Source organism: Equus asinus, chromosome 2 (assembly GCF_041296235.1).
Source record: "Equus asinus isolate D_3611 breed Donkey chromosome 2, EquAss-T2T_v2, whole genome shotgun sequence".
Taxonomy (NCBI): Eukaryota; Metazoa; Chordata; class Mammalia; order Perissodactyla; family Equidae; genus Equus; species Equus asinus.
Window position 1 is genome coordinate 64,953,225 of NC_091791.1, and position 25,946 is coordinate 64,979,170.

The 25,946-nt window shown below is 42.5% G+C and overlaps 1 protein-coding gene across 22 annotated transcripts in view; it reads right to left on the minus strand.

Moving 5' to 3' along the window:
* Nucleotides 1-25,946, minus strand: part of KCNMA1 (potassium calcium-activated channel subfamily M alpha 1) — a 714,937-nt gene that overhangs the window by 61,862 nt on the left and 627,129 nt on the right. For all 22 annotated transcript variants that reach the window (XM_014836994.3, XM_014836959.3, XM_070491092.1 and 19 more), the window contains 3 exons: nt 23,415-23,538; nt 19,045-19,269; nt 15,238-15,430 (listed from right to left, as the gene is read on the minus strand). In XM_014836994.3, coding sequence (XP_014692480.3) covers nt 15,238-15,430; nt 19,045-19,269; nt 23,415-23,538 — 542 coding nt within the window. The remainder of the gene's footprint in view (nt 1-15,237; nt 15,431-19,044; nt 19,270-23,414; nt 23,539-25,946) is intronic.

Consider the following 25,946-nt stretch of genomic DNA (forward strand, 5'->3'; position numbering starts at 1 on the left):
TGAGCACGGCATGGTTTAAAAGTTCCCTGGTTGATTATAATGTGCCCCTAAGGCGGAAAAATCACCGGACTAAGTAAACTTCCTGAATTGGTATGCAAATGTTTCAGCATACATCTTTAGGGACAGAGAGAAGATCCATCATTCTATTAGATATTTAAAGGGATCCAAGACCCCTTCCCTAATTAAGAACTAATAATCCCCTAGGTCTCCAGGCTGAGGGCCAAAATTACTTTTTTAAGGGAAAAAGAGGGAAGCCAGGTGCCACTTACCATCTAGCTGGAGTAGCACGGGCCCTATTCTGCCAGCAGCAACTTCAGATTGGTGTCATTTCACCCAATCATTAGGACTCCTGCCACAACCAAATGCCATAGAGCGGATGTGAATGAGGTCTTCTGTCAGCGAAGCTGTCTGAGGCCTAGCCTCTCTGCCTCATAGAGAAGCTCCGTTGTGAGGTGCCACCCTAGCCTGTCTACAGAGGAAAATCCCAGTGGCTGCCCCAGTCCTTCCTCAACTCTTCTGTAGGCTTTTGTAAGCCTACCTTACCTGGACTGCTCACGTCCCACAGCTGTCTTGGTTTCCATGTGTATCTACTGAGAAGCAGAATCAACAGGAATTCTGCCTGCTGGGTGCAAAGAGATAACCCCACCTTGCTATATGTTATTTTGGTGGAACAAATAAAATAAAATGATAAAAATATCAAATAATAATAATAACAAAAATAGCTAATGTTGCTTGATCTCTATGCACATCCCAGGTAGTAAGTGCTTTACATCCATTCACTCAGGGCTGCCATGTATGGTTGTGAACGTCGGGCACGGGACAATAGCTCATCTAAGTGGCCGCTACTCATATCATGGACATGCTATATTTGCATTTATTAAAATTTTTTTTCCTAGAACATGGTAGTAAAGTGTATTGTTCAAACATAATCAGTATATTATGAGAATTTTGCAACAGACGGAAGTAAAGCGTCTTGAGAAAGGAGTGACTTTTTCTGACTCATGTAAAGGTACCACATGGACTAGAGAAAGCCCCGATTCTCACTTATTTCTCACAGCAATTTGATGACTCAGGTGCAGTTAGTGTTCTCAGCAAGAAAATGAGGCACAGAGAGGTTAAATAGTTTGCCCAGATCTAGTAGATGGCAGAGCTGGCGTTCAAACCCAAGCTGTCTGTTCCAGAGCCCACATATGCCATGGTTAAACTTGACTGCAAAGTGCTATTTCTATAGACCCTGATGTTTTGTAAAACCCTTCTGCAGCCATCACCTCTTTGGATTCACACATGATCCCTTAGGGTATTTAGATGGGGCCACTTTAACAAACTCCACTTTACAGATGAAGAAATAAAATCATGGAGTGTTTATACAAAGTCAAATAACACATGATTGACGTAACGGGGAATTAAAACCTGGTACCTTGACCCTACGTGATTGTGTCATCCCTCCTACAGCCCTGTTTGTGATTCACCATCATAAACTACAGCAACAAAACCCATCTGCTGAATTCCTCCTGCCAAGGTGCTAGAACACCATTTGCCAGTCTGCTGCTGAGAGGAAGGTCCATCTCCATGTGGCCAGGAAAGCTCTCAGGAACCATTCAAAGCTCCCTGGAGCAGAAAGTAGAGACATTTTCTGCCCTTTATTGAACTTTAGAGGTCTTAATCCTACAGCTTCCTCAGGCCTTGGGCTGGTACTGTGTAACCGTACCTGCAATGAGGCCAGTAAAAAGTGGATGATCAGGAGCTACTAGTAAAAGTTAAAGAAATGGGATGATTTATACTAGAGCTTGGACAAGTCTGACCACAGCTCCTACCAACAAGTCCAACATCTTCCATCTTTGTAAGCCTTGCCTAGCGCCCGGCTGTCAAATGAATGAAGAGTGACTTAAGCCTGGAAGGAAAGGATGTGGTGTTTAATAAAGATATTGAGCTGTTTCATCTCATTGGAGAGCAAACTAAGACAGAGCATCCTGCAAACAACAGATATTGGGCTTAAATCATTTACCTGCTCACACAAACCTCTACTAAGTGACCACTTTGTATGAGGTGCCCCGTAAGCATTTAAATATATTTCTTACTGTTGGTGGGAGTGGGGAGGTCATTAAGATGATAGAACAGGCCATTCTTTTGAGGGCCTGTCCAAGTAAACAGTGACTCACCTACAATCATTTCCTTTGACACTGTGAAACCTTTAAGCCCCCTCAGTTACATCATTAGAAGACACACAGCCAAGTGCCCTTTCATGAACACACTTGGCCTTTCCTGCTTATGTGCCTTCTCTCACTCAGCCTTGATCCCTTTTATCTTCCCAAAGTCCTTTCACTTATGATAATTATATCTATTTTCAAATTCAACTCCGCTTACTCTGGAGTCCCCTCTCTGATCATCGCACCCAAAGCAACTTCTGCATTCACATAACACATTGTATGGTACCATCCATGGACTTAGAATATCTGGTAGAAAATCTTTACAGGACATATCTAAGAGGATGCTCAATAACTACTACACTGCTCTTCTAGAATTTGGGGAATAATTTCCCCCCAAATCTTCCTTGAAGTATAATTGAAGTACTTAAGGACCATTCATATCCTTAAATATTGTATAAACCCAGAACTGAAGTCATTTATAAATCAGTTGGCTTCTTTGCAGGGCCTTTCTGAGCTAATGCCCATGCCGATCTTCCTCTACTTTTTAGTATGTGAGCTGCCAGCACAGTATGGCCACTAACAGAGTGGTGTAGGTCCACACCCAGAAACTAAACCCGGGCTGCCAAAGCAGAGTGCACTGAACTTAACCATTAGGGCACTGGGACTGGCTCAGCAGGGCCATTTTTTAAGAAAAGAAATAAACGTTTTAGGATTACACATAAGTTTTTTCCTATAAGAGAATGAGTAAAGACAAAAATGCATTGGATGGTTGGCTGGGGTCATTTGCTAGCTTGAGGCGTGCATGCTATCTTCACAGTATGTGGATTAAATTCATGCCCCAGAAAATTACAAATGACTCACACCATGCATTTTGCAAGGTACTCTGGAATATTCCAAATCCCATATTGTTAAATATGTGCATTAAAGTTGTTCCATACAACTTATTTTATATGTCTATGTCACTTCTGCCTATAGATCCCATTAGCATCACGAGAGCATCATGGAAAGAGCAAGGACACTAACCTCAGGCATAGGATATAAACCAAATTGATGCTCAGGAAAAGAACTATTGGTTGATCCATCTTTGTCCAGAGTCTCAACAGGGGCCTTAGAGAGTCCATGGGATGACAAGACTTCTTTTACCTTTCTCTGATTATACAACTGCACTTTCCTCCTACAGGACAATTTGTCTGGACCATTTTCTGAGCATAACATACCACCTGAAACCCTAGGCTTTGGGAGCTAGAGTGGTCTGTTCACTCTCATCTTCTCCCTTCTATGGAAACTTTTACCCAGAGACTGGGATGAGTAGATAAAACCTGGAATTATTTTGTAAGTTTCTGGACAAAAGAAAGCAATATTTGGGTCTCAAACTTTCCACCCTCTTTCTGACAGCTCCAAAATCAAATCTTTTTTCCTGTTTATACAGGAAAAAAAAAAAGCTCCAACAATTATACTGTTTGAGGAGGTAGGCTAACCAGAACTCTTCATACTTCTCCCAACTCCATTCATTTGTCTGGTTGTTGTAGTGAGGAAGACTGGGAGCAAGAGAATCCTAGAGTCTCTGATTGTTGAGAGGGGGGTAGCCAGAGACCCACAAAATTGAGATACACAGAGACAGGAACATGCAAACAAACTCCAGCCCTTAGGTGCAAGGAGCAGTTTAGGAGAGGAGCTGGCACATGTCTTGAGTGCTTTCATTTTCCTGAATGTTTGTTCCCAGGGATGTTTCCATGGCCCTTAAAAGCAGATGTACAGATTCAGGCCTGTTCTCATCAGAATAACACTTGTTTTCTTTTATGGGGCAGATTGATGTGGTGAGAAAAGCCCAGGCTTTGGAATCAGACAGTTTGGGGATCAACTCCATCTGCTCTTGTCTAGCTAAGAGACTTGGACAAGTTGCTGAGTTTTCTTGAGCCTCAGTTTTCTCATCTGTAAAATGGAGATTATCAGGAAGATCAAGCAAGATATTGTATATGAATGTGCCTGGTGCATCACTTAGCTGAAAAATAAAGGAATTCTAATTTTTAACAAGGAGCATTAACTAGGCACACAAGTTTTGAGGAGTAAAGAAGCTTCTGAAAGCCCGATGCTAGGGCGATGAGTTCAACTCAAGCCCAACACCACCCCACATCTGTTTTCTGTCACTGAAGCTAAGATTTCCTTTCACTGCAATTGTCCCAGGCTGAGCACAGCCTGAGCAAGGAAGCGAATGTGCTCTGCATGCAGTTAGGAGGAAAAGGTCATTTTGTCTGTTGTTCCTTTTTCTTCCCCACATCCACTCCCCAAAGAAGACCTTCATTTATGAAGGGCCTAAAAACCTCCACAGGTTCAGAAAGTAGTCCAGCTTTCTCGATCTCTTGTTACAGCTACCGTTGTTTTCCTTGTTTCCTTCACTAGGAATTTATTATCGGAACAGTAAACAACAGTCTTAAGAGGATCTCTCATGTGGTGAAAAATGCTATGTAGGAAAAATTCTCCCAAGTTGAACTCATTTAGAAAACAGCTCCAATGGTTGCGTTGCTGAAATACATCTGCACCGCTGGGCTGAGATTCGTCTTGTGATGTCCACGGAAGAAATGCAACAGGGCAGGCCCCTTTCTGTACTGGAGACCTGCTCGGAGCCCTAAGCCAGATTTTCTTTATTGTTCAGTAAGCTCTTTTAATGAAATGTACTACTCTTATTATAGAGGACTCAAAATAAGATCTAAATCACAAACCAATAAAAGAAAATTATTGGGCTGGGTATCTAAAGTTACTACCTAGAGGCTACTCCAGTGTGGTATTTATAAATCTCTAAACAGTTAAGTATAATTGTCTTTCTGGTTTTTGGGAAGGAAGCCAACAGCAGTTTCAGTTACAACTGAAGAAAAATATTTTAGCACTGAGCTTTGTTCATTTGGTGGGTATAAAGAGAAATGGCTTCTCCCCCACAACCATTTCAGAACTGAGAGAGAACACTGTGGTCATGAAATGTTATATAGGAGAAGCTGAAAAAATGCTTCTCTGATTTCAGGGAGGGAGAATGTGTGTGAGGACATGTGTATAGGTATGTTTGCAAGTGAGAGGGGGCAACCTGTGTGCAGGGGCAAGGCTTGGAGGAATAGAAGAGGAGAAAAGTGGGAAGGGTGGGTGTTGAAGAGGGTGACATGGGAGTTGAAGATGGGAGTGGTGTGTTAGATTAATGGAAAAGCCAGATGTGCAGCTGTTCACCCCATTGCAGGCTGCTCCCCATCTTAGACACAAAGACAGTGCCATTCTGGAAGGCTGTGAAAGCTTCCACTAAAAGACCCTTTATGACCCCAATCCTGCCAAACAGCACAGCTCTCTCTCTGGAGTAAGAATGTAAATCATCTAAAACACAGATCTCTAGGTCATAAAAATCAAGAAAATACCAGAGACCCTCAGTTATAAAGAACCACAGAACTCATCTCATCCAATTTCTCTCTCATCACAAAGACCACATCAGTAACTTTCCTTTGGCAAAGGGACATGCGAAGATAGGATGCTCACTACATTTTTAGGCAGCCCATTCTGTTCTGGCAATGTCTTCTTCTGTAGAGCTAAAATCTTATTCTCTTTAATCATTAGCCATTGGTCCTGGTTTTGTCCAACGGAGCAGAAGATAAAATGGCCTTCTCGGTCCACTAGCCCCATTCTCTTAACTGCTTGGCAAGAGACATGTCGTCCAAGCCTTTCCCCATTCTGGTCATCCCCTTGGCAACATTCTCATGTTTGTCAATTCCTCCCTTCAAATCTTCATAGCTCTTGACACACTCACTCTCAGACTGACCAGGATGAAACTACCACTGTTCAAAATAAATTATGCTTCTATCAATGAGGTCTATCCAGGCTGTCTTTAGTGATTATTTGAAACAATACTCAATGGTCTTCATTACCTTCCATCCTATGGGTTTTGCCCCAAGGTTTCAGTTTAGGAAGATCATTTTGAATCCTGACTCCTGATATCCAATAATTTAGAGACCCTAATCCACATGGTCTTCCCCAAACATAAGATAGAAGTCACACTTTCTTCTCTGGAACAGTAACATCTTTCTTAGACCTTAGGATTTTCCCTATGCCCCCAATTAACGCTGCCTTTTCAAGGACCACGGTCACACTTCCAAAAATAATGTCATTTCCAACTTGAGGCTCTTAACCTATGTTGAAATGCAGACAAAGAAAAGCATCCGCTTATATGTGGATATAACTTAGTGTAACTGTGGCTGAGGGCCATGGAAGGTTCCAGGAACCATGTGTGTGCGCATGCACATGCACATGTGTGCATTGTGAACATGCACACATACTTGTATGCCTGTTGGTGTGTTTGTGTACGTCCACTATAATTTTTTTTAACTTGGTGGTTATAAAGAGGCATAGAATATGGAAAAATAATTTAGAGGAAGTGAGGAAAACCAGGCAGGGGACATTCGTCCTGGGTTTGGGACATATTCTCCTCCCCACTGGGGACATTGGGAGCCCAGCTCAGTTTGTGGTTTCGCTGCTTCTACCAATAGTTCTCTCTGCCCTTTCTAAGACATTCTTCAGACTTCTGTCTTTCACCTGTCTTTCCTCATCCTTTCCTCTGTTCCTAGAGCATGAGCAACGGGGCAGATCTCTAGCTGTGAACCTCTCCTGGATTCAGGACTTCATTTCCACCCATCTGCTTTTCATGCCCACCTGGATTTTCCACCAAGCCCACGTGGAAATGAACCATCACTAAAACACAATGCTACCAATACCACTTTCTCCTGCGGTCAGCCCCTTCTCTCCACAGGCCTCTTCGCAGGAGTGTGTCACCATCCTCCCTCACTGGAAGGGAAGACCACTTTCATGCAGTCTGTTTTACATCTACTATGTTTCACACTAGAACTTCCTGTTCTTCGTCCATTCAAGGTTCCTGGTCTCCTTCTGGATAAGCATAGTTCCTACCCACTGTCCCTGTATCCTCTTCTTTTCAACTCTAAACAATGCTTCCCAGGGCTGCCAGATCAATCTCCCTAAATCTCAGGTCCAATCCCATGAATCTCTTGCATTGAAACCTTCCATAGCTCCCGAGTGCCTACTGAATTATTTATAGCTTCCTAACTCATAAACTGATAAAAAAATGATTTACGGCTTCTTAACCAAAGAAAAAATCCTCAACGCCCAACCCACACTTCAGCCTCATGCCTCCCTGCTGTCTTATATACATCCTGTATTTCTGCCAAATTGTACTCATTGCTGTCCCCTAAACATGTCCCCATGTACCTCTGCCCTTTCACTTCTGTTCTTCTCTCTGATTGCAGCCAACTCTATCTGTTTCTACTTACTGAAATCCTATGCATTTTTTTCAGAATGTCTCTTAAACCCAGCCTCTTCCTCTTCCTGTCTCTAATATTAGCCTCCATGGATTGTAATTCTTTCACAGTGATAAACCAGCATTCTGAACAGTTATACTTTTGCATCAGTAGTTGCAAGAATCAGGAATGTGTTTTATGACCCTGTCTTCCCAGCAATACATGCCATGCACAGTCTGGGCACATGACAGGTGCTTAGTAAGTGTCTATAGAATTAGATTAACACCCTCAGGACAGGCAGCATGAACCAAATGAATGCAGAGCATATAACAGGAAAGGGAACAATAGAGGAACGTTAACACCAACATCCAAATTTAGCCCAGACATTGACATTCACATGCTCCATCTTCTTAAAGAGACCCAGGCTCTAAGGGGAGCCTGGCTGCTGGCTTTGGAGGTGAGCAACATTGCTCTTCAATAGCATTATATTGCTAGATCTCAGCTCTGCTGCTTTTACAAAGTTGTGGTAAGGAAGACAGCCTGTCTACTGAGCAACTAATATCCTTACTTATCACCTTGAGACATGCGGCAGAGACAAGACTGACAAACACAGCCAGTTAGGCAGAAAGCAGTTAGAGTCTAATGTCTCTACCACATGCCCTCATCCCTGTTTCTCCACTTAGGGCTTTTCCTTCTTGGGAGAGCTAATGACTATCAAAAAAATATGAAAGGTAGAAGGCAGACCAACAAGTTGAGCCAAAGAATTGTCCTGAAGAAGCAAAATGGTTTAAAGTTTAGGATTCCCAGGAGGTCAGGAGACCCAGGTTTAAATCATTACTCAATCTCTGCATGCCTCAGTGTCTTACTCTTTACAATCAAAATAGTAACCTCCTTCCCTCACACACCTTTTCTGAGTGCCATCTAGAACAGTGGGTCTCAACCCTGGCTCTACAGGGGAATCACCTGAGAGCTTATGAAACTCCTGATGCCCAGGCTGTACCCTAGACCAGTTAAATCACAAGTGCTTAGGTGCAACCCAGGCATCCATATTTATTAAAGTTTCTCAGGTGATTAAATGTGTGGCCAAGGGTGAAAAACAGTGATCTAAGAAATGCACATTGTCTTGGTTGGCAAAATTCCTGCCACAAAATGGCAGCAAATGTTCACAAAGCATTAGCATTATTATCATGGTTGTTGTTGGTAGTGTTGGCTTTTCGTCATGGTTCATTTCCACATGGACTTAGTGGAAAATCCAGGTGGGCATGAAAAGCAGATGGGTGGAAATGAAGTCCTGAATCCAGGTGAGGGTGACAGCTAGAGATCTACTAGGAGCAGAGGAGAGCCTCAGGGGAGAAGATGAGGTGGTGGTAGCAGTGATGGCAGTATTCAGATGGGCTTTGATTTGGGTGTGGAATTCTCATGGAGAAAAATTGTTTTCAGTGTAATACCACCAAGTTCTGTTCTGGCTCTGCAAGGAATATTTCATTCTCTGAGGTCATCACATATTCCTCTCTCTGATCAAACTTCCCACCCTTTGGCTCTCCCACCCCTTACTTCACACCCCTGTTCTTTGACCTCATAGGGATTTATTTCTTGCTTGTTTTCTGGCCTCTTTGTCAATAAGTCTCAACTCTGATTTATCTCCACCTACCATCTTAGACCCGGCAGCCACTCATTTTAATACTCTCTTAACAGCACCATGGAATCCTTTGCCTCCTCCAAATGTGCATCCCAACCTAAAGCCAATTTCCACTTTTTCTGCTCTTTCTGACAAGCACTGCAGAGAAAACTGCAGCACTGTGCTGACTGGGTTCATTACACCTTCTCAGTGCCAACCTCAGCTGGTTCTCACCAGTGCTCACTCATGCTTTCCCCTAACTCCAGTCATTTCCCTTACCTGTTTCTCATGATATCTGCTCTAAGCCTTTATCACCATCAGTTCCCTGTCTCAACTGTCCTGTTCCCTAAACTCCTCAAGGAAAGCAAAACTGGCTGCTTCCTGAAGAAAGTAGAAGCCATGGGACTGAGCTTCCTCCAGCTTCTCTTCCCATCCAGCCTTCGGCATCAGAGGAATGAGTATCAATCATTCTGAGTTTTAAAGCCACATTATCTCCCGCTTCTCTCTATCATTTAACAACTCTCTCCTATAGCTTCAAACTTTCCCTCTCTTTGTGAGTCTACTCACCTTTGTCTACTGCAGCCAGCAAATATGCTGTATTTCTGCCCATTCTAAAAACAAAAAGGAAATCTTTTCTTTGATGAGATCCTCAAAACATCCTATTTCTCTCCCTATCGGCACTTAAAGAGTAATATATGGTCTCCAATTCTCATCTCCCCTTAAGGCTTCAGACCCCTGAATATGGGCTTCTACAGGCAACAAGCTACTCATCAACAACTTCCTGAGCATCAAATGCAGCGCTGCCTCTTTTCGGCCCTCATCTACTTGACTCTTTTGCAGTATCTGATAGCACTAATCATCACTTCCTTTCAAATCAGTTCAGCTCAACAAATTTTTACGGCATACCAACTCTATGTCAGATCCTGTGATAGAGGCACTTGGGGACATGAAGATGAGCAAGACAAGGAATAGTCCTTGTCTCTCAAAGAGCTCACAGGCTACTCAAGAAAGACACATATCAACAACAATTAGGATATATTCTAAGTTGCTATCTGGAATTTATTCAGCTCTCTTCTCCTTTGTCTTTCACAGCACCCATTCCTACTTCCCTAAATCTTTGCCCTCAGCCCCTTTCACGGGATTCCTTTCTTCTGTCTGTCCCTTCAATATTGATGCTTCCCAAGGTTCCACGTTAAATTCTTTTCTCTTAGTTGCTCTGCCTGTCTCCCTGGGAAAAACCCACTTTCAAGGCCTATATACTGTCCATTACCGATGATTTCCAAGTCTATAGCTTCAAATCTAACTTCACCCCTACAGCTGTACGCTCTTATTTCTTGCTGGATGCTCTACAGATACTTCCAACTCAAATGGACCAGGACCAAATTCTTTACTTTCTGCCCCAAGCCTGTTTCTCCTCCTGGGTCCTCTGCTTACTTAATCACTTTTACATCTCCCCAGAAGCCAACCTCGAAACTCATTCCTCACTTCTCATTTTTGTTCACCCACACCTCTTTTCCATCCAACCAGCCTTCATTGGCTATCTTTTCTGTTTCAAATCCATCTGAATTTCTGTCTCACCTTTGTGACTGCCATCACTAAAGATGTATGTCAGCCGTCATCCCACCCCTTCTAGTCCATTGTAATAGTTTTCTTGCATAGCTCAGGCCATTTTCTCTTTTTTACCTCTAAACTGTGTTCATATTTTTGCCTGTTATCTTTTTAAAAGATGGATTTAATAATCATCTTCCTATAAACCCGAACCCTTAGCAAGGCAACAAGCCTATGCTCTAGACCTGGGCTGTCCAATATGGTACACATTAGCCACATGCCACTTTTTAAATTTAAATTTGTTAAAATCAAATAAAAGGAAAAATTCAGTTCCTCAGTCACACTAGCCACATTTCAGTGCTCAATAGCCATCTACAAATGTCACTTCTTCTTGGAAGCCTTCTCGACTCCTTGAAATATATAAAATAAGGAGCTCTCTGTGCTCCTGTATTTCTAGCCTGGTCCTGTCTCATTGCACTGTAATTATTTATGGAGGTGCCTCCTCCACTCACCTGAGGATGGTGAGTGGCTGAATCCTAGTCATCTTTGTGTCCTGGGCCTTTATAGCACCTGATGCACAGCAGGAACTCATTTATTCCTCTTTCTTTCCCTTAAGAGTTACCCTTACTGGGAGAATAAGCAGGAAGAAACTATAAGATGCTCATTTCACAACTCGACATAAAGTATAATGGGAAACTCAACCACAGACTCCCTCTTTCCAGGTACTTACTCAAGCGGCTCTGAGAATAGACTTTTCCTCCCTCTGCTCACACTCCCTTCCAAAATCAGACTCAGTTCTTGTCTTTTAGAACCATAGGGAAACAGTCTGGCAAGAGCAACTGTTGTACCAGCTGATTTAAATTGAAATGTTTTCCCCAGATAAATGCATGCTAAATAATACACCAGCTCTCCAGCCAAAGGGAAGTGACAGGCGTTCTGTAAATAAAGGCACTTAGTTGCTGGTAAAGAGCTGTAAAGTGGTTCTGAGCTGACGTTTGCTGACCAGCAAGAAGTGGCTTCACCTGCTTTAGATAATTGTCACAGCAGTCTTGCCTGCTGTATATTAAAACTGCATCTCATAGACCCAACTGTCACATCGGATACACCATCCAGCATGGGGTATGCACCTTTCTCTGTAATTGTTTTTGACAAGCAGCCATCACATCTCAGATCTTTTCAGAAACTGTCTGGTCCAGAATCCCTAGGCTTGGTCGGTTCTGACCACCATGTGGGCTAGAACAGTGACACCAGCAGAGAATGTAAAAAGAGAAGAGGGAAAAGAGGTTTTATTAGTCTAGGAGAGCAGGTAACACGCAGTGGCAAGTGTCCAAACACAAATCCCAATGAAGACTCTGCCTCCTCAATGTTAAGACACATTTTTGATGTTATATCTATTATGTTAGAAAAACTTTCCATAAGGATATAAGGATGTGTGAATAATCTGGTCCAAGAGCACACACATTTGTCCTGAGTCCACATTTCTATCCTGCTGTGTTCTGGAGAGGTGATAATGTAGCTCTCAGGACAAAGGATGGGGTTTCGTAAGAACTCCAGAATAAATACCGATGAAAACCAGGCAGGAGCGGCCAAAAATCTATGTAGTTATCACTCAGGTTAGAAGTTAGATTTGTTTCCCAAAATGAAAAGAGTAACATAAAATCCACTTTGTACTCTGTAATTCCAATCCACTTGGAGCACGATCGTGCCAAATGTCCAGATGAAGGGTAACAAAAGTATCTGAAGCCAATGAGCATTTCAGTTGGTCAGAAGGGTCTCAAGAAGGGACAGTGGCAGGGAAATTTAGCTCGTCCATCTGGCTCCACAGGCCAGGATGAGTCTGAAGAGTGAGCTGCACAGGAGCAGCCAGAGATGAACATACAGCACCCGCCTGTCAGGGAGGAAGCTACTTCCCATGTTGATGGCCACCACTGGACTACTGCCTTTTGGAAGGTCACAGTGTCACCAGAGAAGAGCGTTAGAAACCAAGGACAAGAGAAAAGCAGATGGAGTAAGAAGACGTGGGGAATTATGGGCTTGGTGGGCTGGCTATAGCTTCGACAGTCTCTCACTGAGAGAAGAACAGACGGCTGGCTACTGTGGGGCATATGTGCCACTCCACTGCTGACGAGGAGTCTACGAAAATTGCCACTGGCCAAAGGCACATCCTCTGTCTTCTTTTGGGGAGTGTGTGTGTGTGTGTGTGTGTGTGTGTGTGTACAAAATAAGGAGTGCCCTTCTCTTTTTTTGCAGGAGAAATGAGCTCCCTTTGCTTTTCTTCCCATCTCCCACCAAAACCTACTTTTCTTACTTATCCCTATGCTAAAAACAGTAAAGAAGGCTTTTGAAAATTGGGTGAATATCATGTGGTGGGGCGGGGAAGCATTTTTACCAGTTTTTCCATCATACAGGATCCGAGAGGATGGGATAAAGTTTATGAGAGCTGGAAGGAACACCTATGTCAGATCCATACTAAATTATACATTGTATAATTGTGTAACTAAATTATACATTGATATTTTGATCTATGGACTGAAAAACATAATTAGTGGATTGGGAGGAGACAGGCACATTGGGGAAAGGGAGTGTTTTCCTGCCTCTCCTGCTTAGTTCCATCTCCTTCCAAAGGGAGCACTTCTCCAGCTTCCATTTCTTTCCATTCCCCTTACTAGTTCCAACCAGAAGAGGAGCGAGCATCTACTCGAGTTGGTCAGCTTGTTCACTGGACCTGGTTTTGTTAGTGTGAAGATTTATTGTGCCTTAAAGCAGTGCACTTGAGTCACCTGGGAACCCTGTTAGAATGCAGATTCTGGCCCAGAAGGTCTGGGGTGGACTTGAGATTCTGCATTTCTAACAAAGTCCCCGGGTGATGTCCTTGTAGGAGTGGGGGAAGGAGGAACCACATTGGAGAACAAGTACTTAAAAGCAGGAACCAAATGCTAGCTTGCCTCTTGCAGTTCCCAGAAGGCCAGCTTACTGTCTTCTCACATCCTTTGTCACCTCTACTCCCTGAGTAGGCGTGCAGGAGGCAGGCCCTGCCTCCCCAGTATGCACCTGGGTAGATAAGAGTTCTCTCTTAGAGCCTTGACATGTTGCTCTGCCCTGTGGGTATGGCTGAGCAAGTGGATACCAAGAGCTAGATTTGGGGGAGAGGTGGAGGAGGATGGAAGGGAGAGGTCAAAACTAGGCTTCAGGCTGTATCAGGCAGAGTTATGTCAAGAATAGAAGCCACTCTATTCCAACTGTGGAGAAAATTACAATTGACACAACCATTGCAAGGACTGTAGCAGCACAAGTCAAAGAGGCCATCATTAGCCATTTCACCTGCAACACCAAGTGGAAGGTTCTCCTGAACTTCACCAGAAGGTGCTGTGAATCTCAAGACCCTCGAAGAAGCCCACAGCCCCTTTGTCAGTCCCTAGCAGCTAAGCCAGGGGTTCTCAGAAAGCTCCCCTGAGAGTTTCTCTGAAGCTTGCATCTGCTCAGTGTCTGCATGCAGCTGCCTCCAAAGAATCAAGACTTCTTTATCTCTTCTAATGTCCAGATCTTACCCCTGTGCTCCTCTCTCATTGGCAGACTCCAGCCTAGAACCATGCAAGGAAGAAGATTCTAGGGACTCTTCTTCCTGGCTTTGCTGCAATGTTGAGCAGATATTAGAAGGAGGTGTGGTGATGCTGAGTCAACAGAAGATAATCCAGCACACAGGTCCAGGCTGCATGATCAAGCTGAGCTTTATCATATCAATAAGATGGCACTTCACATCCTAGCAGCCATAGTTCTCATGGGCTGTGCTCTCTCTACCTTTGATACTGGAAAGATGGGATTCAGGCCCCCATCAGGAACCCAATGCCACCCATCCAGTAGCCTACACACAGTTCATGGCAAGCCTACACTGAGGCGTTATTTGGAGGAAAATGCTTCACATCCTATCCTGCCAGGCCCTGATGAGTGTAGTTGTTTGTTGTGGGGTTTTTGCTGTGCTGCCTCTCTAAGACCCATAGATGACATCTTTACTTGTAATTAGCTTGCTCCGGATCCTGGAGAAAATGACAGGGAAGACCGGGGCAAAGCAGAGAAGGCAGAGGTGCATCATTTCACGCTGTTTTATCTCCTATAGAGAATGTGTGGACTGATGAGCATCACCACTTGCTAAATGACTTTTAACGTCCATATAGACATCACTCTCCAGAGATCACCATCCCTTGGTCAGCAGATCACAATGTAAAGCTTAACACCTCCATGCAGCTATAACAATAGCAAAGCTTAATAGGTCAAACAGAAATATATATACTGGGGAGAAACATTGGGAATTGTTCAGCCAGCATCTTTTCTGTTCTCTGACCATTTAGCTGATGACTCTGATCATTAAGCCACAGTTTGGAATGGCTGGGTGGGTGGTGATTTAAAGGTTGGTTTAATCTCTGGGAAGGCAGCCTATTCTGAATGCAGGAGTTCAGGTCTCAAGCCTGCTTCTCAGGACAGCAAGAAGAGGCAGCAGATGCCCTTTTGAAAACCATCACAGCGACCATAGGTTTCACTGCCAGGCAGGCTGATGTGAGCGTCTTTGAATTACTGAGTGAAGGATATCCCTTTTGCCAGCCCCTGTCCCCTGTAGGCACAGCAGAGAAGTATTACAGGCTGTCCTTACCTTGGGAATTAGCCTGCAAGACCCCGATGCTGTCATCAAACTGCATAGATTTGATGTTGAGTGACGCCAAGATGCATTCCTTGTCCTGCAGCGAAGTATCATCAATATTATTCTGATTGGCTGACAGGATAACGCACATGTCACAGAGGTTGATGTTGACGGCCCTTAAATCAGCCCGACTCAATGGCGTACCCTTCGGCATAGAAGAAAGAAGAAAAAGGAGAAGCAAAAGTGAGACTGAGGGACGAGAGGGAAAGAGGAAAAAATAAAAACAAATTAAAGATTGAGCTGGAGCTTTGGGAAATTATTTAACAAGTATCTTTTTTATGCCTTGACATTAAGCTGGCCTAACTGCATTCACGGGACTAGGAGCTGTGTGCTAATCTAAAGGGTAGTCGGTGCTGATGGCAGCATTTTAGGCTTGTTCTCAAAACTCAATCAAGCCATTACTAACAAACAAGGGAGAGGAATAAGGCCAGGGCTCTACATCTTCTTCCTGACTGGCAATCGTCTTGATTTCAGTAACTGTCCTGTGGCAACCTCTGGCTTTCAGAACATAACAAGGGGGTGGGTTTCAAATGCCTGTTTATTTAATAGCAGGTCACTTCTGCCTCAGGCAAAAGACAGCAGCTCCAACTAAAATTTCCAAGGCAGCCAAGGGGAAATAGACAGTGAGGAGAGTGTGTTGGGGGGCGCTGAAACTGCTGCTCAATTTGGAGGATATGGGAGGCAGTGGAATTAATGTGCCTCTTGCAAAGGGGAGACGAAAAGGAGTTAAGCTTCAGGTCATATAATTTTTTTGCATATTTTCAGCAAGAAAAAACAAGGAAATTGGCTAATTGTCCAACAACATAGGAATGGTTAAACACACCACGGGACATATATACAACAGAAGTCTATGCAGCAGGTGAAGGGACTGACACAGCTGTCATGCAGGTGTCGCCTTGGAAGGATCTCTAAAATAGATAAACGAAAAAAAGTTCTAAACAACTCAAAAGGATGATTTCATTTATGTAAAAAGAAACTCACAAAATAAAACTATACATTTATGTAGCTATTAACTATGTATTTATAAGTGTATGTACATTCAGAGAGAAAGTTCAGGAAAAATTCACACTAAACTAATAACAGTAATTACCTCTAGGGAGGAGAATAAGATCAAGGGTGAAGGGAAAAGGTTTTTTTTGACTTTATATACTTCTGTACTGTTTGAATATTTTATAACAAGAATGTATTTGTATATTACTGGAGTAATTAAAAATAAATAAGCCAGTAAACAGATTTTTCAAACATCTCATAACAGCAAAAAACAGTGGAAAAAAACCCAGATCAAGGAGGTAATGACGAAGAGGCTGAGAATGCAAACACAGGTAAAAGAGAAGAGTGGCACGACCTCCACATGCTCTGTGTCCTCATGAGGGGTCACAGCAGAACTAATCAGGCCATCCCATATCAGAGCTCCCCAGGGCCATGTGGCATCGTTTTGGAGTTCACAGCCAGCCACCAGCCTTCTTAGTCCTCCAGCCTGAATCCAGCTTCTACATGGAGACTCAAGTCACCTTCAACTCACGGACTGTGTAGAGGCCAGGTCTGCCAACTGCCATATATCTCTGGAGGCCTTCCTCTCGTTCTCCTTCCAGGAGAAGGGACTTTTGAGAAGATGGGAATTGGCTGCAGAGATCGAAACCATCAACTCCCTTTTATAACTCAGTGACAGTCATGACTCTATTCTCAGCCCCCAAAATATTGCTGCAAAGTGGAATTATCAAGGAAGAGGCATTTAGTGCTACGGGGCTTAGAAGCTACTAGTTCCAGGCTCCAGAGCAGTATCTTGTGAGGGAAGGAGAAGAATCCCCTCTTTTCCTGGGATCTCTTCATACAAAATAAGTCTGACCAACTTTCTGAAACATTTCACCAGTGCATAAGTCTCAATTGGCTACATCAATATTCTTTTCATTTTCACTTTGTATGGAATCCAGCAGTAATTGTGATATAAGACAATCCCTGCTTAGTCGTGTACACATGATTTTAAAACTCAAGGAATACAAATGACATACATAGAAACACCTTGTGTTTGTCTAGGCTGGCCCTAAATGTAGGGCACTGTTTAAACGATGAAATATGTGGAGATGTAGGTGAAGGCCCATTTTGTACAAATATGCTGTGCTTGAGTGTGCTGAATTTTGGAGGGTTTGAAAAGGACCCACAAATATGGCAGCTCATTTATATATATATGCAGGCAGGTGAGTGAATGTGTTCAAGGGCACATAGAGGAAACATGCACACACACAACATGCACACATGCATACCAAACAAAATATACACACACCACCCAACAATACACACACACAAATGCATACCAAACATCACATACACACACCCAACACTACACACACACATACACAAATACAAACCAAACATCATACACACACACCCAACACTCCACACATATACACACACACACATACACGCAGACTCACATAGCCCAGCAAAATAATAAGCTCTTTACAAAATACTTTTAGATCCTAGTCCATGTGTTCCCAGGGTACCATGTGGAAGCACACATGTAGGAAGATCACGCAAATATATAATCAAATCTATCATGTCTGAAATTACCAAGGTCTGTATCTGTTTATGCTCTTCTCTGTGTATGACAATTTGTTTTTCTGCAGGTGACTATTTTTACCTATATGCGTTTACTAAGTCAGTAAGTTTTTGGCCCAGCATTGAAAAGATATCTGTCTATATTTTTCTCACTTCTTTAAACATTTGTTGAGTACCTTGGTGCCAGGCATATGTAAGGTCAAATGGTGGCTTCTAATGAATATTACTTATGGGTAGATTCTTATGCATTCTTCATTGAACTATATTACTCGACTCTTTTTTTCCATTTCTGAGGTTCCAGCAGCTGATAATCGAAATAATGAATTTCAGCTCTGTAAGTGGGAAATAACCCAGATCTCTTGAAATGTAGCATCAAATTTGTGTTGCTCAATTTTAGGAATGTGAACTTCCAAGAAAAATGTGTTGAGAATAAGTGACATGTGCATGGATTTGTGACATGGAGAACTATATCAAATGTTGAAATGTAAAATACAATTTTTGGAAAGCTTATGGAAAATATATTGATTAGTGATTAACAAGTAGTTCTTACATGACTCCCAGATCATGTATCCCATGTCCTTACACTAAATTGTGGTGTTCCAAACTGTTCTTTCAGATTTGGGTACTAGTGTTTTTTAGTCAAGAATCACAAGCACATATGTGCACGCACACACACAAACCCATGAAAACATTGCTGGGTTTCTAAACTAATGGGAGGTAGGGGTTGACCAGCAGAAGAAGTTGGCCTTCTGTACAGCAGAAATAAATAAAGAACTTTGTTAAATACATTTGGTTAAAAATAGAACATGGTACAATCAAGATTTGCCAAGCATTAATAACGTCATAAAATAAAATGATCTACATAGTTCCATAAGTAAATTGCGCTACAAGCATCATAATATCTCAAAGCATTAGGTTTGGATAGGCAAGATAGAGAGTGTTTAGACACCAATATGGTTAATACATTTGAGACCAGAGAAACTTCATGCCTGATGAGCAGCTGAACTTGGCTGCAAATTCCTTTTAATAAGGTCTCCCAGGGTTTGGATATTCCTAGAGAGCACAGGGGAAGGGCTGAGTCCTCAGGCCCAAAACCAGATGAAGAAGCAGAGGCATGATCAAAGCTTCAAGCATTATATTCACCTGGGATTTTCTTTCGCGAATGAAAAGAAAAAAACATCAATAACGTGACCTTGGACTTACAGGCAATATGGACACTTTGGGGAAGTTATGAAGTGTCTCCCATTCCCGCTTGAGGTACTCAATGGAGCCCACAAAGACGATGTGCTTGAGCTCATGGTAATGAAAATTGCTGGCACGGAGTGGCATCACCAGGTTCCGGAGGCCGATCAGGGCTGAGCTGACATCGCCAAAGATGCAGACCACGACATGGCCACTCAGGACAGTCATGGCGGCTTCACTTCGAGTCTGCAACAGGGAGAAGTGCACAAGGATTGGCGAAAAGACCTCACAGGGTTGCAGTAAAGACTAAAAGAACCATTTGTATAAAGGATCATGTAAACATTTGTTGAGTGTGTACTATGTGCTATTGTGTGCTATTATTTTTATTTCATTAATGTTATATATGTGCCATATATATTTATAATTTATAATTCATACTACACCATATGTGTATATATATTATATTGGTGTAATAAACATATGAAACATATATCCACACATATCACTACCTTTTTTGATAAAAGATTTAAGAAAGATAGGCATATGAGTAAGAGTCCTTTAATACTGATCTTCAGGTGGTAAAATAAGAAGAAATAGCAATATTTATGACATTTGGAAAGAGATGTCTTAGTTTCCATGAAATTGTTGATAAAATGAGCTGCCTTTTCCATGTCTCCTGCTGAGATGATGATAAAATGGTCAGATCCTATGTTGGTCTCAGCTTGAGAAATTTGAGTTTTGAGTTCTAGGCTCAGCAGTGGGATTTCACAGTACATCATTGCATCAGGGGATAGAACATGCTGTCCTAAGCCAGGTGCTGGCAAACTATGGCCCACGGGCAAAATCTCATCTACTACCTGCTTTTCTATGGCCATGGCCAGTGGGCTGAGATTGGTTTTCAAGTTTTAAAATGGTTGAAAAAATTTGAAAGGAGAATATTTCATAATATGTGAAAATTATGTGAAATTCGGATTTCAAAAAAATTTTACTGCAACATAGTCAACCTTATTCGTTTAGGTATTGCCTATGGCTGTTTTTACATTACAATGGCAGAGTTCATTAGCTGTGACAGAGACCGTATGGCCAGCAAAACTTAAACTATCTATTATATGACCCTTTACAGAAAGAGTTTGCTGACCGTTGTCCACTGCTGCCTTGGAGTTTCCAGGGGAATGTCTGGAGTGGCCCACCTGTGCAGACTGTGTAGAGGAAGATTCCCAAATAATAATTAAAAGGATCCAAAGATAGATCAGGAAGAGCAACAAGCCCACGTCTTCCCCCAACCCCAGGCCTGTATCCACAAAAAAGACAAATTAAAGAATAAAATCACCCCAGTTAAAGGAGGACCCCAGCTTCCCAGGAAATGAAAATGGTTAGCTGCTGCCGGCCCTTTTGCTTACTGCGTTAGTGAAGAGAACAACACAAGGAGGCCAGTTGTGGGCCTTTCTCTGCCTCTTCTAGTCCAATCCCTCTCATCTTGCCTTCCTCCCTCCCTGTCTACCCACGGCATGCCTGGATGGCCCCATGTGGCTTACAATGCTTTGGGGGAGGCATATTAATGTCCACTGCACATATCAAACTCTGCTCGATTTAATCCCTAGAATTGAGCAGTGTATTGACTGTTTAAATGCCAATATTGCAATTCATGACAATGTCACGGTTATTATAGTAACCCCCAAGGAGAGGAAGAAGCTAGCTTTCACTCCCTAATCATTAGAATAAAGCAAGGGCTGTCACCGTTATTGGTTTCCCTCTGCAACAGTACAGGGACATGTAAGACAGGGGCATTTATAAGAAATGTCTTATAAATGGTGACCAAGGAGGACACACTGGGGAGTCACATCCCACATCACCACTTCAATGAAGAAGACCTGGAGTTAGTTATCTTGGCTGCATGGAAGTGTGAGTGCCTGGGTACCACCAGCATAGGGTCAACCAGTCTGTAATATGCTGTGATGGAGCTCCTAATTATTTTTAACTGTCCAGGTCACCTGGGAGGCTAGCTCTCTTTGGCAAGCCCAAGGAATACAAACTGGGTCTAGAGTGGAGGATAGAATTCTAGAATAGGGAGATAGGGAAGGCATGAGTTAGCAGAGTGGCCGAGGCACAGATGCTGACCCCATTAGCTTAGATCTGGGGACCAAGACACCAATCCTTAGACTGGCTACAGCAACAATACCAGGAGAACCTTGAAAAGGTCCCAATTCCTGGGCCTCAACACTGGAGAGTATGATTCTGCCAGGTTTAAGACTCACTAGAGAAACTACTCATGCGTGCATCTTGAGTTTCCTATGCAGCCTTCAAGGTCTAACCGAAGCTGGGCCTTAATGGCCTTAAATCCGTTGAAGCACAATCTGTTTGTGTCCAATAAGACTTTCTGGCCACTTAAATGCACACTAGTCTTCTCCCTTAAATTTGAACAGCACTTTGAGTCTCGTTAACACTTAGCTTCAAATATATTATATCATGGTTACATTTTATGACTTCTCTCTAATGAGATGATCATTTCCTCAAGATTGAGGCCATCTCCTATTTCCTCACACCCAAAGTAGTTAGCATCCTGAACCCAGTGGGTACTCACAATCCCAAAACTTCACATAGCTGGCTCTTACAAGCATTCTCCTTTTGTGCTCTGATGTTACGTTAGAGAAAGCTTTTTGGACCACACCAGCTAAACAGCACCTCCCAGTCCCTTTCTAGCCCAGGACCCTATTTTATTTTCCTCATAGCACTTTATCAATATCTGAAATGTTATTACATATTCATTTGTCTACTTGGAGGTCTTCTCTTTGCCCCTCTGAAATACAAACTTTATGAGAGAGGTCAATGTCAGGGGCTGTGCCCCCTGCAATGAGAATGGTGCCTAACACATAGAAGGCTTGTTATAAATGTTCATTAAATGATACTATTCTTCAGATGAGAGAAGTAGTAACTTGCCTCCTTAAACTCTTTCATGCCGAAAGGGAACTTTGATTGGACGTCAGTTAGCCATTTACTCCTCAGGAATATGTAGGCAAGCTGTTAAAACCCTTGATTCCGGAGAGGGCACCAAGCTTTGCACCTGCCACAGGTAGGTAACGCTAGGCTGAGTTTAGATCACCAGAGCAAAAGTGCAGTGGACACAACATCAGGATGTAAATATATGGAGCAGCTTTGTGATTAGAACCATTTGCACTCCTGGTAAGTTGGATAATAGCTGTTTCCTGACAAATGTGACTTTCTGTGCTTTTGTCTGTGACTTTCACACCTGCGAGACAACCTCCAGCACAATGCTGTATTGGCTTTGAATGCTCGATTATAATTAGAGAAAACACGCACACTCACATTCAGATAAAACACAGGGAAAAATCCAGTGGATTAGAATACAAAACCATTCTGAGGAACTGGAACAGTCCTTTTTTAGGAAGGGAAGCCATGACATCAGAAATGATAGGATTTTCCTGGCTGATATAAAGGAGCAGGCCACAGCAATCCAGGGATTAGAAGGCACAAGGGAGAAAGAACTCTTCCATTTGACTTCCTGATTATTAATGCATTTTTCATGGATTAGCAAGACAAGACACTGTAGGAGAGTCCATGTAGGCATTAAAACCTAAAGCTGTTAAGACGCCAACTCTAAAGAGTAGAATGGACTGTTATCTATGCTGACATTCCTGGGACAGACCAGAAGAAGCCTGCTGCTGCTACTGAGATGAGCCAACCACAAAATAAAACTCTGAGCACCTACTCCCAGAGGTGGAACTGTGGCTCATCACTGTCATCATCAGCAAATGCATTCTGCCTGTCTACATTGTATGCTAAGAAGGATCACAAATACACAAGGCTCTTATCTAGAAGGAAACAAGACGTTGTTACAAACAAGTAACAATACAGACAGCATTCAGATTTCTTCATGGCATTTAATAATAACAAACAATACCAATAACATGTAAGTTTATTGAGTCGTATGTTGGGTTTTAATCTTCACTACAACCTACGAGTTAGGGTCATTCTCATCTCATCTTCTTACAGATAAGAGAACTGAAGTGTGAAAAGGTCACGTGACTTGTCCAAGGCTGTGCAGCTACTAAATGGCGCAGGCAGGCTCTGGCTCCAGAGCCACGTCCGCAGGAGTTATGATGCATACTGCCTCCTATGATGCCTTTTATACAGCATGTGATCACTCCCTACTGTAATGAGTCAATAAATATTCAGAGTTTGAAAATACCACTCTCAGTTCATGTTCTGATGAGAATTCTAGCTTCTTCAATATGTGTCCCGAATTTCAATTATCAAAAATAATTAGGACCAGAGATTGAATCATCCCACCATCCAGTTAGGAAAACTTCACTCCAAGCAAATGTAGTTTGGGACAGTAGTGGATGGCATCGATTCCACCGTCCATCACTCACCAGGATGACTTTCTCTATCTCTTTAGGTGCGCACCAGTGAAACATCCCAGTGGAGTCATATTTCTTCACATTGGAGTCCATGTTGTCAATCTGATCATTGCCAGGAATTAACAAGGGGTCATGCCTGAGGAGAAAGGGACAGGAAAACCTAAGTAGAAAATGTGATAAATTATAAATGGAAAGCATCCCCTGAGTTACATCTCACAGGAGATGAAAGGTGCAGAGAAAGTGGTTGTTACTGAAGGCCATTCTTTTGCTTGCAGAACCCATTCATCCTTTAAAAGACAACTGTCCCAAACACCACCACCACCTGGAAGTACAGGTGACCTTTGTCAGCTAATAATTCTGTCTCTCTCTCCTGTTTCTCTTTTTCTAAAATGGCCTTCACATCATTTTGTGGATTTAGTCTCCCTTTTTATGGATCTCTAACTTCTCCTTCTCTCATTTTACCAGCTATCTAGCACACACACATACACACCACAAACACACACACACACACACACACACACACGCACACACACACCCCAAAGGGTTGTTATTAGCAGTGGCAATGAAGAGGAAGGAATAGGAACAGAGCCTCGTGCTGACTGACTGGCATGAGGATGGAAAGCCAATTACTCGCTCTTTCTGACTACAACTTCTGACATGATGCTCTTCGCAGTAAAAGCTTTAACAGGCTGCACTTTAAATATTTTAGCAATTTGCCCAATCAGATTTTGCTCTCCCCGGCTGAAGCCCTTTAAAGATTCAGCAGCATGTCACTTCAGAGCAGACTGACTACCAATTGGCCACATCTGGAATACATGATTTCAATATTAAACACCACCCTCTCTCCTTGCCTTGACAACTGTATCTGCACTAACTGTCCGATGATTGTCTCCCCCTCCCCCATCTTCATCTTGCAACTGCAGCACTCCTTGGATGAGAGCCTCGAGCTCAGATGCATCTTAATAACTTGTCTTGAATTCTCAGGGCTACATTTACCCTCTCTTGCCTTTTTTACTAGTGGAAAAGGAAGATGCTTCTACAGAGGCCTCCCTTCCAGGGGCCTGGCAGAGTCTCACATACAAACTTAAGAATTTCAATAGAATCAGGCAGGTCTGACAAGCTTACAGCATAAGAAATACACTCCTGCATCTTGGACCATATTCACTGTCCACATTTTCTCTCTGATAGTGATTCTCTACCTCAGTTTTGAGGGAGGTCACTTGAGTTTCTACAACAATGACCGCATATAATTAGGCAATGTCCCAGGAATAGCTAACTGCCTGTGCAGTCGAGTTATTTTCTCTGAATAACATTGTCAACTCAAGAGAGAAAATATAAAAAGCTTCAAATTCCAAATATTTACTATAAACTGATTTTATCTTTTAAAAGATCTATTTCAAGCATCAAAGGGTGAACTCGGTTTAGTTTTTAGCATTTCTCCCTCTGAAATTTATCTGATATTTCTCATTTATATATCCATAACACAGAGAGTGGGACAGCAATCCCACTACATGGTTCACAGACGTAGAATTAGGCTTTCGGATATCGACCATGACCCTCCCAACACGTCTCCCACCCCGACTTAAGACAGGAAACTCTCGCCACATTTATTTATTACTGAGAATTTGATTTAAGCCTACACCAAATGACAAATATCATATGAAGCAATCCTGCAAAGCTATCTTTAACGAACATGTTAGATTACTATATGAACTGTTACATATGATCTTAAAAGGAGAACAATCCACCTCTGAACTGCATCGCAGTAGCTGAGTTGTTGGGAAGTCTTGAGGGTGTTGTAAACCACCAGGCCACCTTTCAAATACTGAACTTGGTAAAAAATGCTAAAATTAAAAGGCAGTTACTGATAAGAACTGGTCACAGATCAGAACAAGAACAAATTTTGATTTTTTTTGTCCTTGACGAAACTTTAATAGTTCTATAGATATCCATCTGAGATAGGTGGGTGGACAGAAATGACTATAAAGAAGACATTTGAGAAAATGAACAGAATGAACTCTTCCAGCCCCAGAACATATTTTAGTTACAAGAGGATCTTAATAAATGTGCTCTGAAGATATACAGCTAGATTCAAATGTCCTTGCCCTGTTTATTGTTTGGAGAGGAAGATTATCTCAGGAAGGGCTAAGACCTGACTCTAATGCATTCAGGCTTTAAAAGACATCCAGGACTTCATTCGCATAACATCAGCAAGCAAGCAAATTATACAGCAAGCTGGACAAAATTCTTTTTAGAAAATACATCCCTTGGAAGAGAGAACATACATTTTGGTTCCCCACCTTTTTGGGGAGGAATCATTCCTTGGTAATAAGGGCCTCCAACCCTCACCTTAGAAAACTAAATAAACAAGCCTGATGATGAATCTCCCCTCAAAGAAAGGGAGAAAAGACAGCTTTTCAATGGGGTACAGGTTTGGGGAAACTAGACATAATTTGACACTAGGGATGCAGGCCATGATTTGCACTGGAATTCCAGAAGCATCTGAGAAGTCTCAGCGGTATGCCATGCTGCACTCTGTACTCC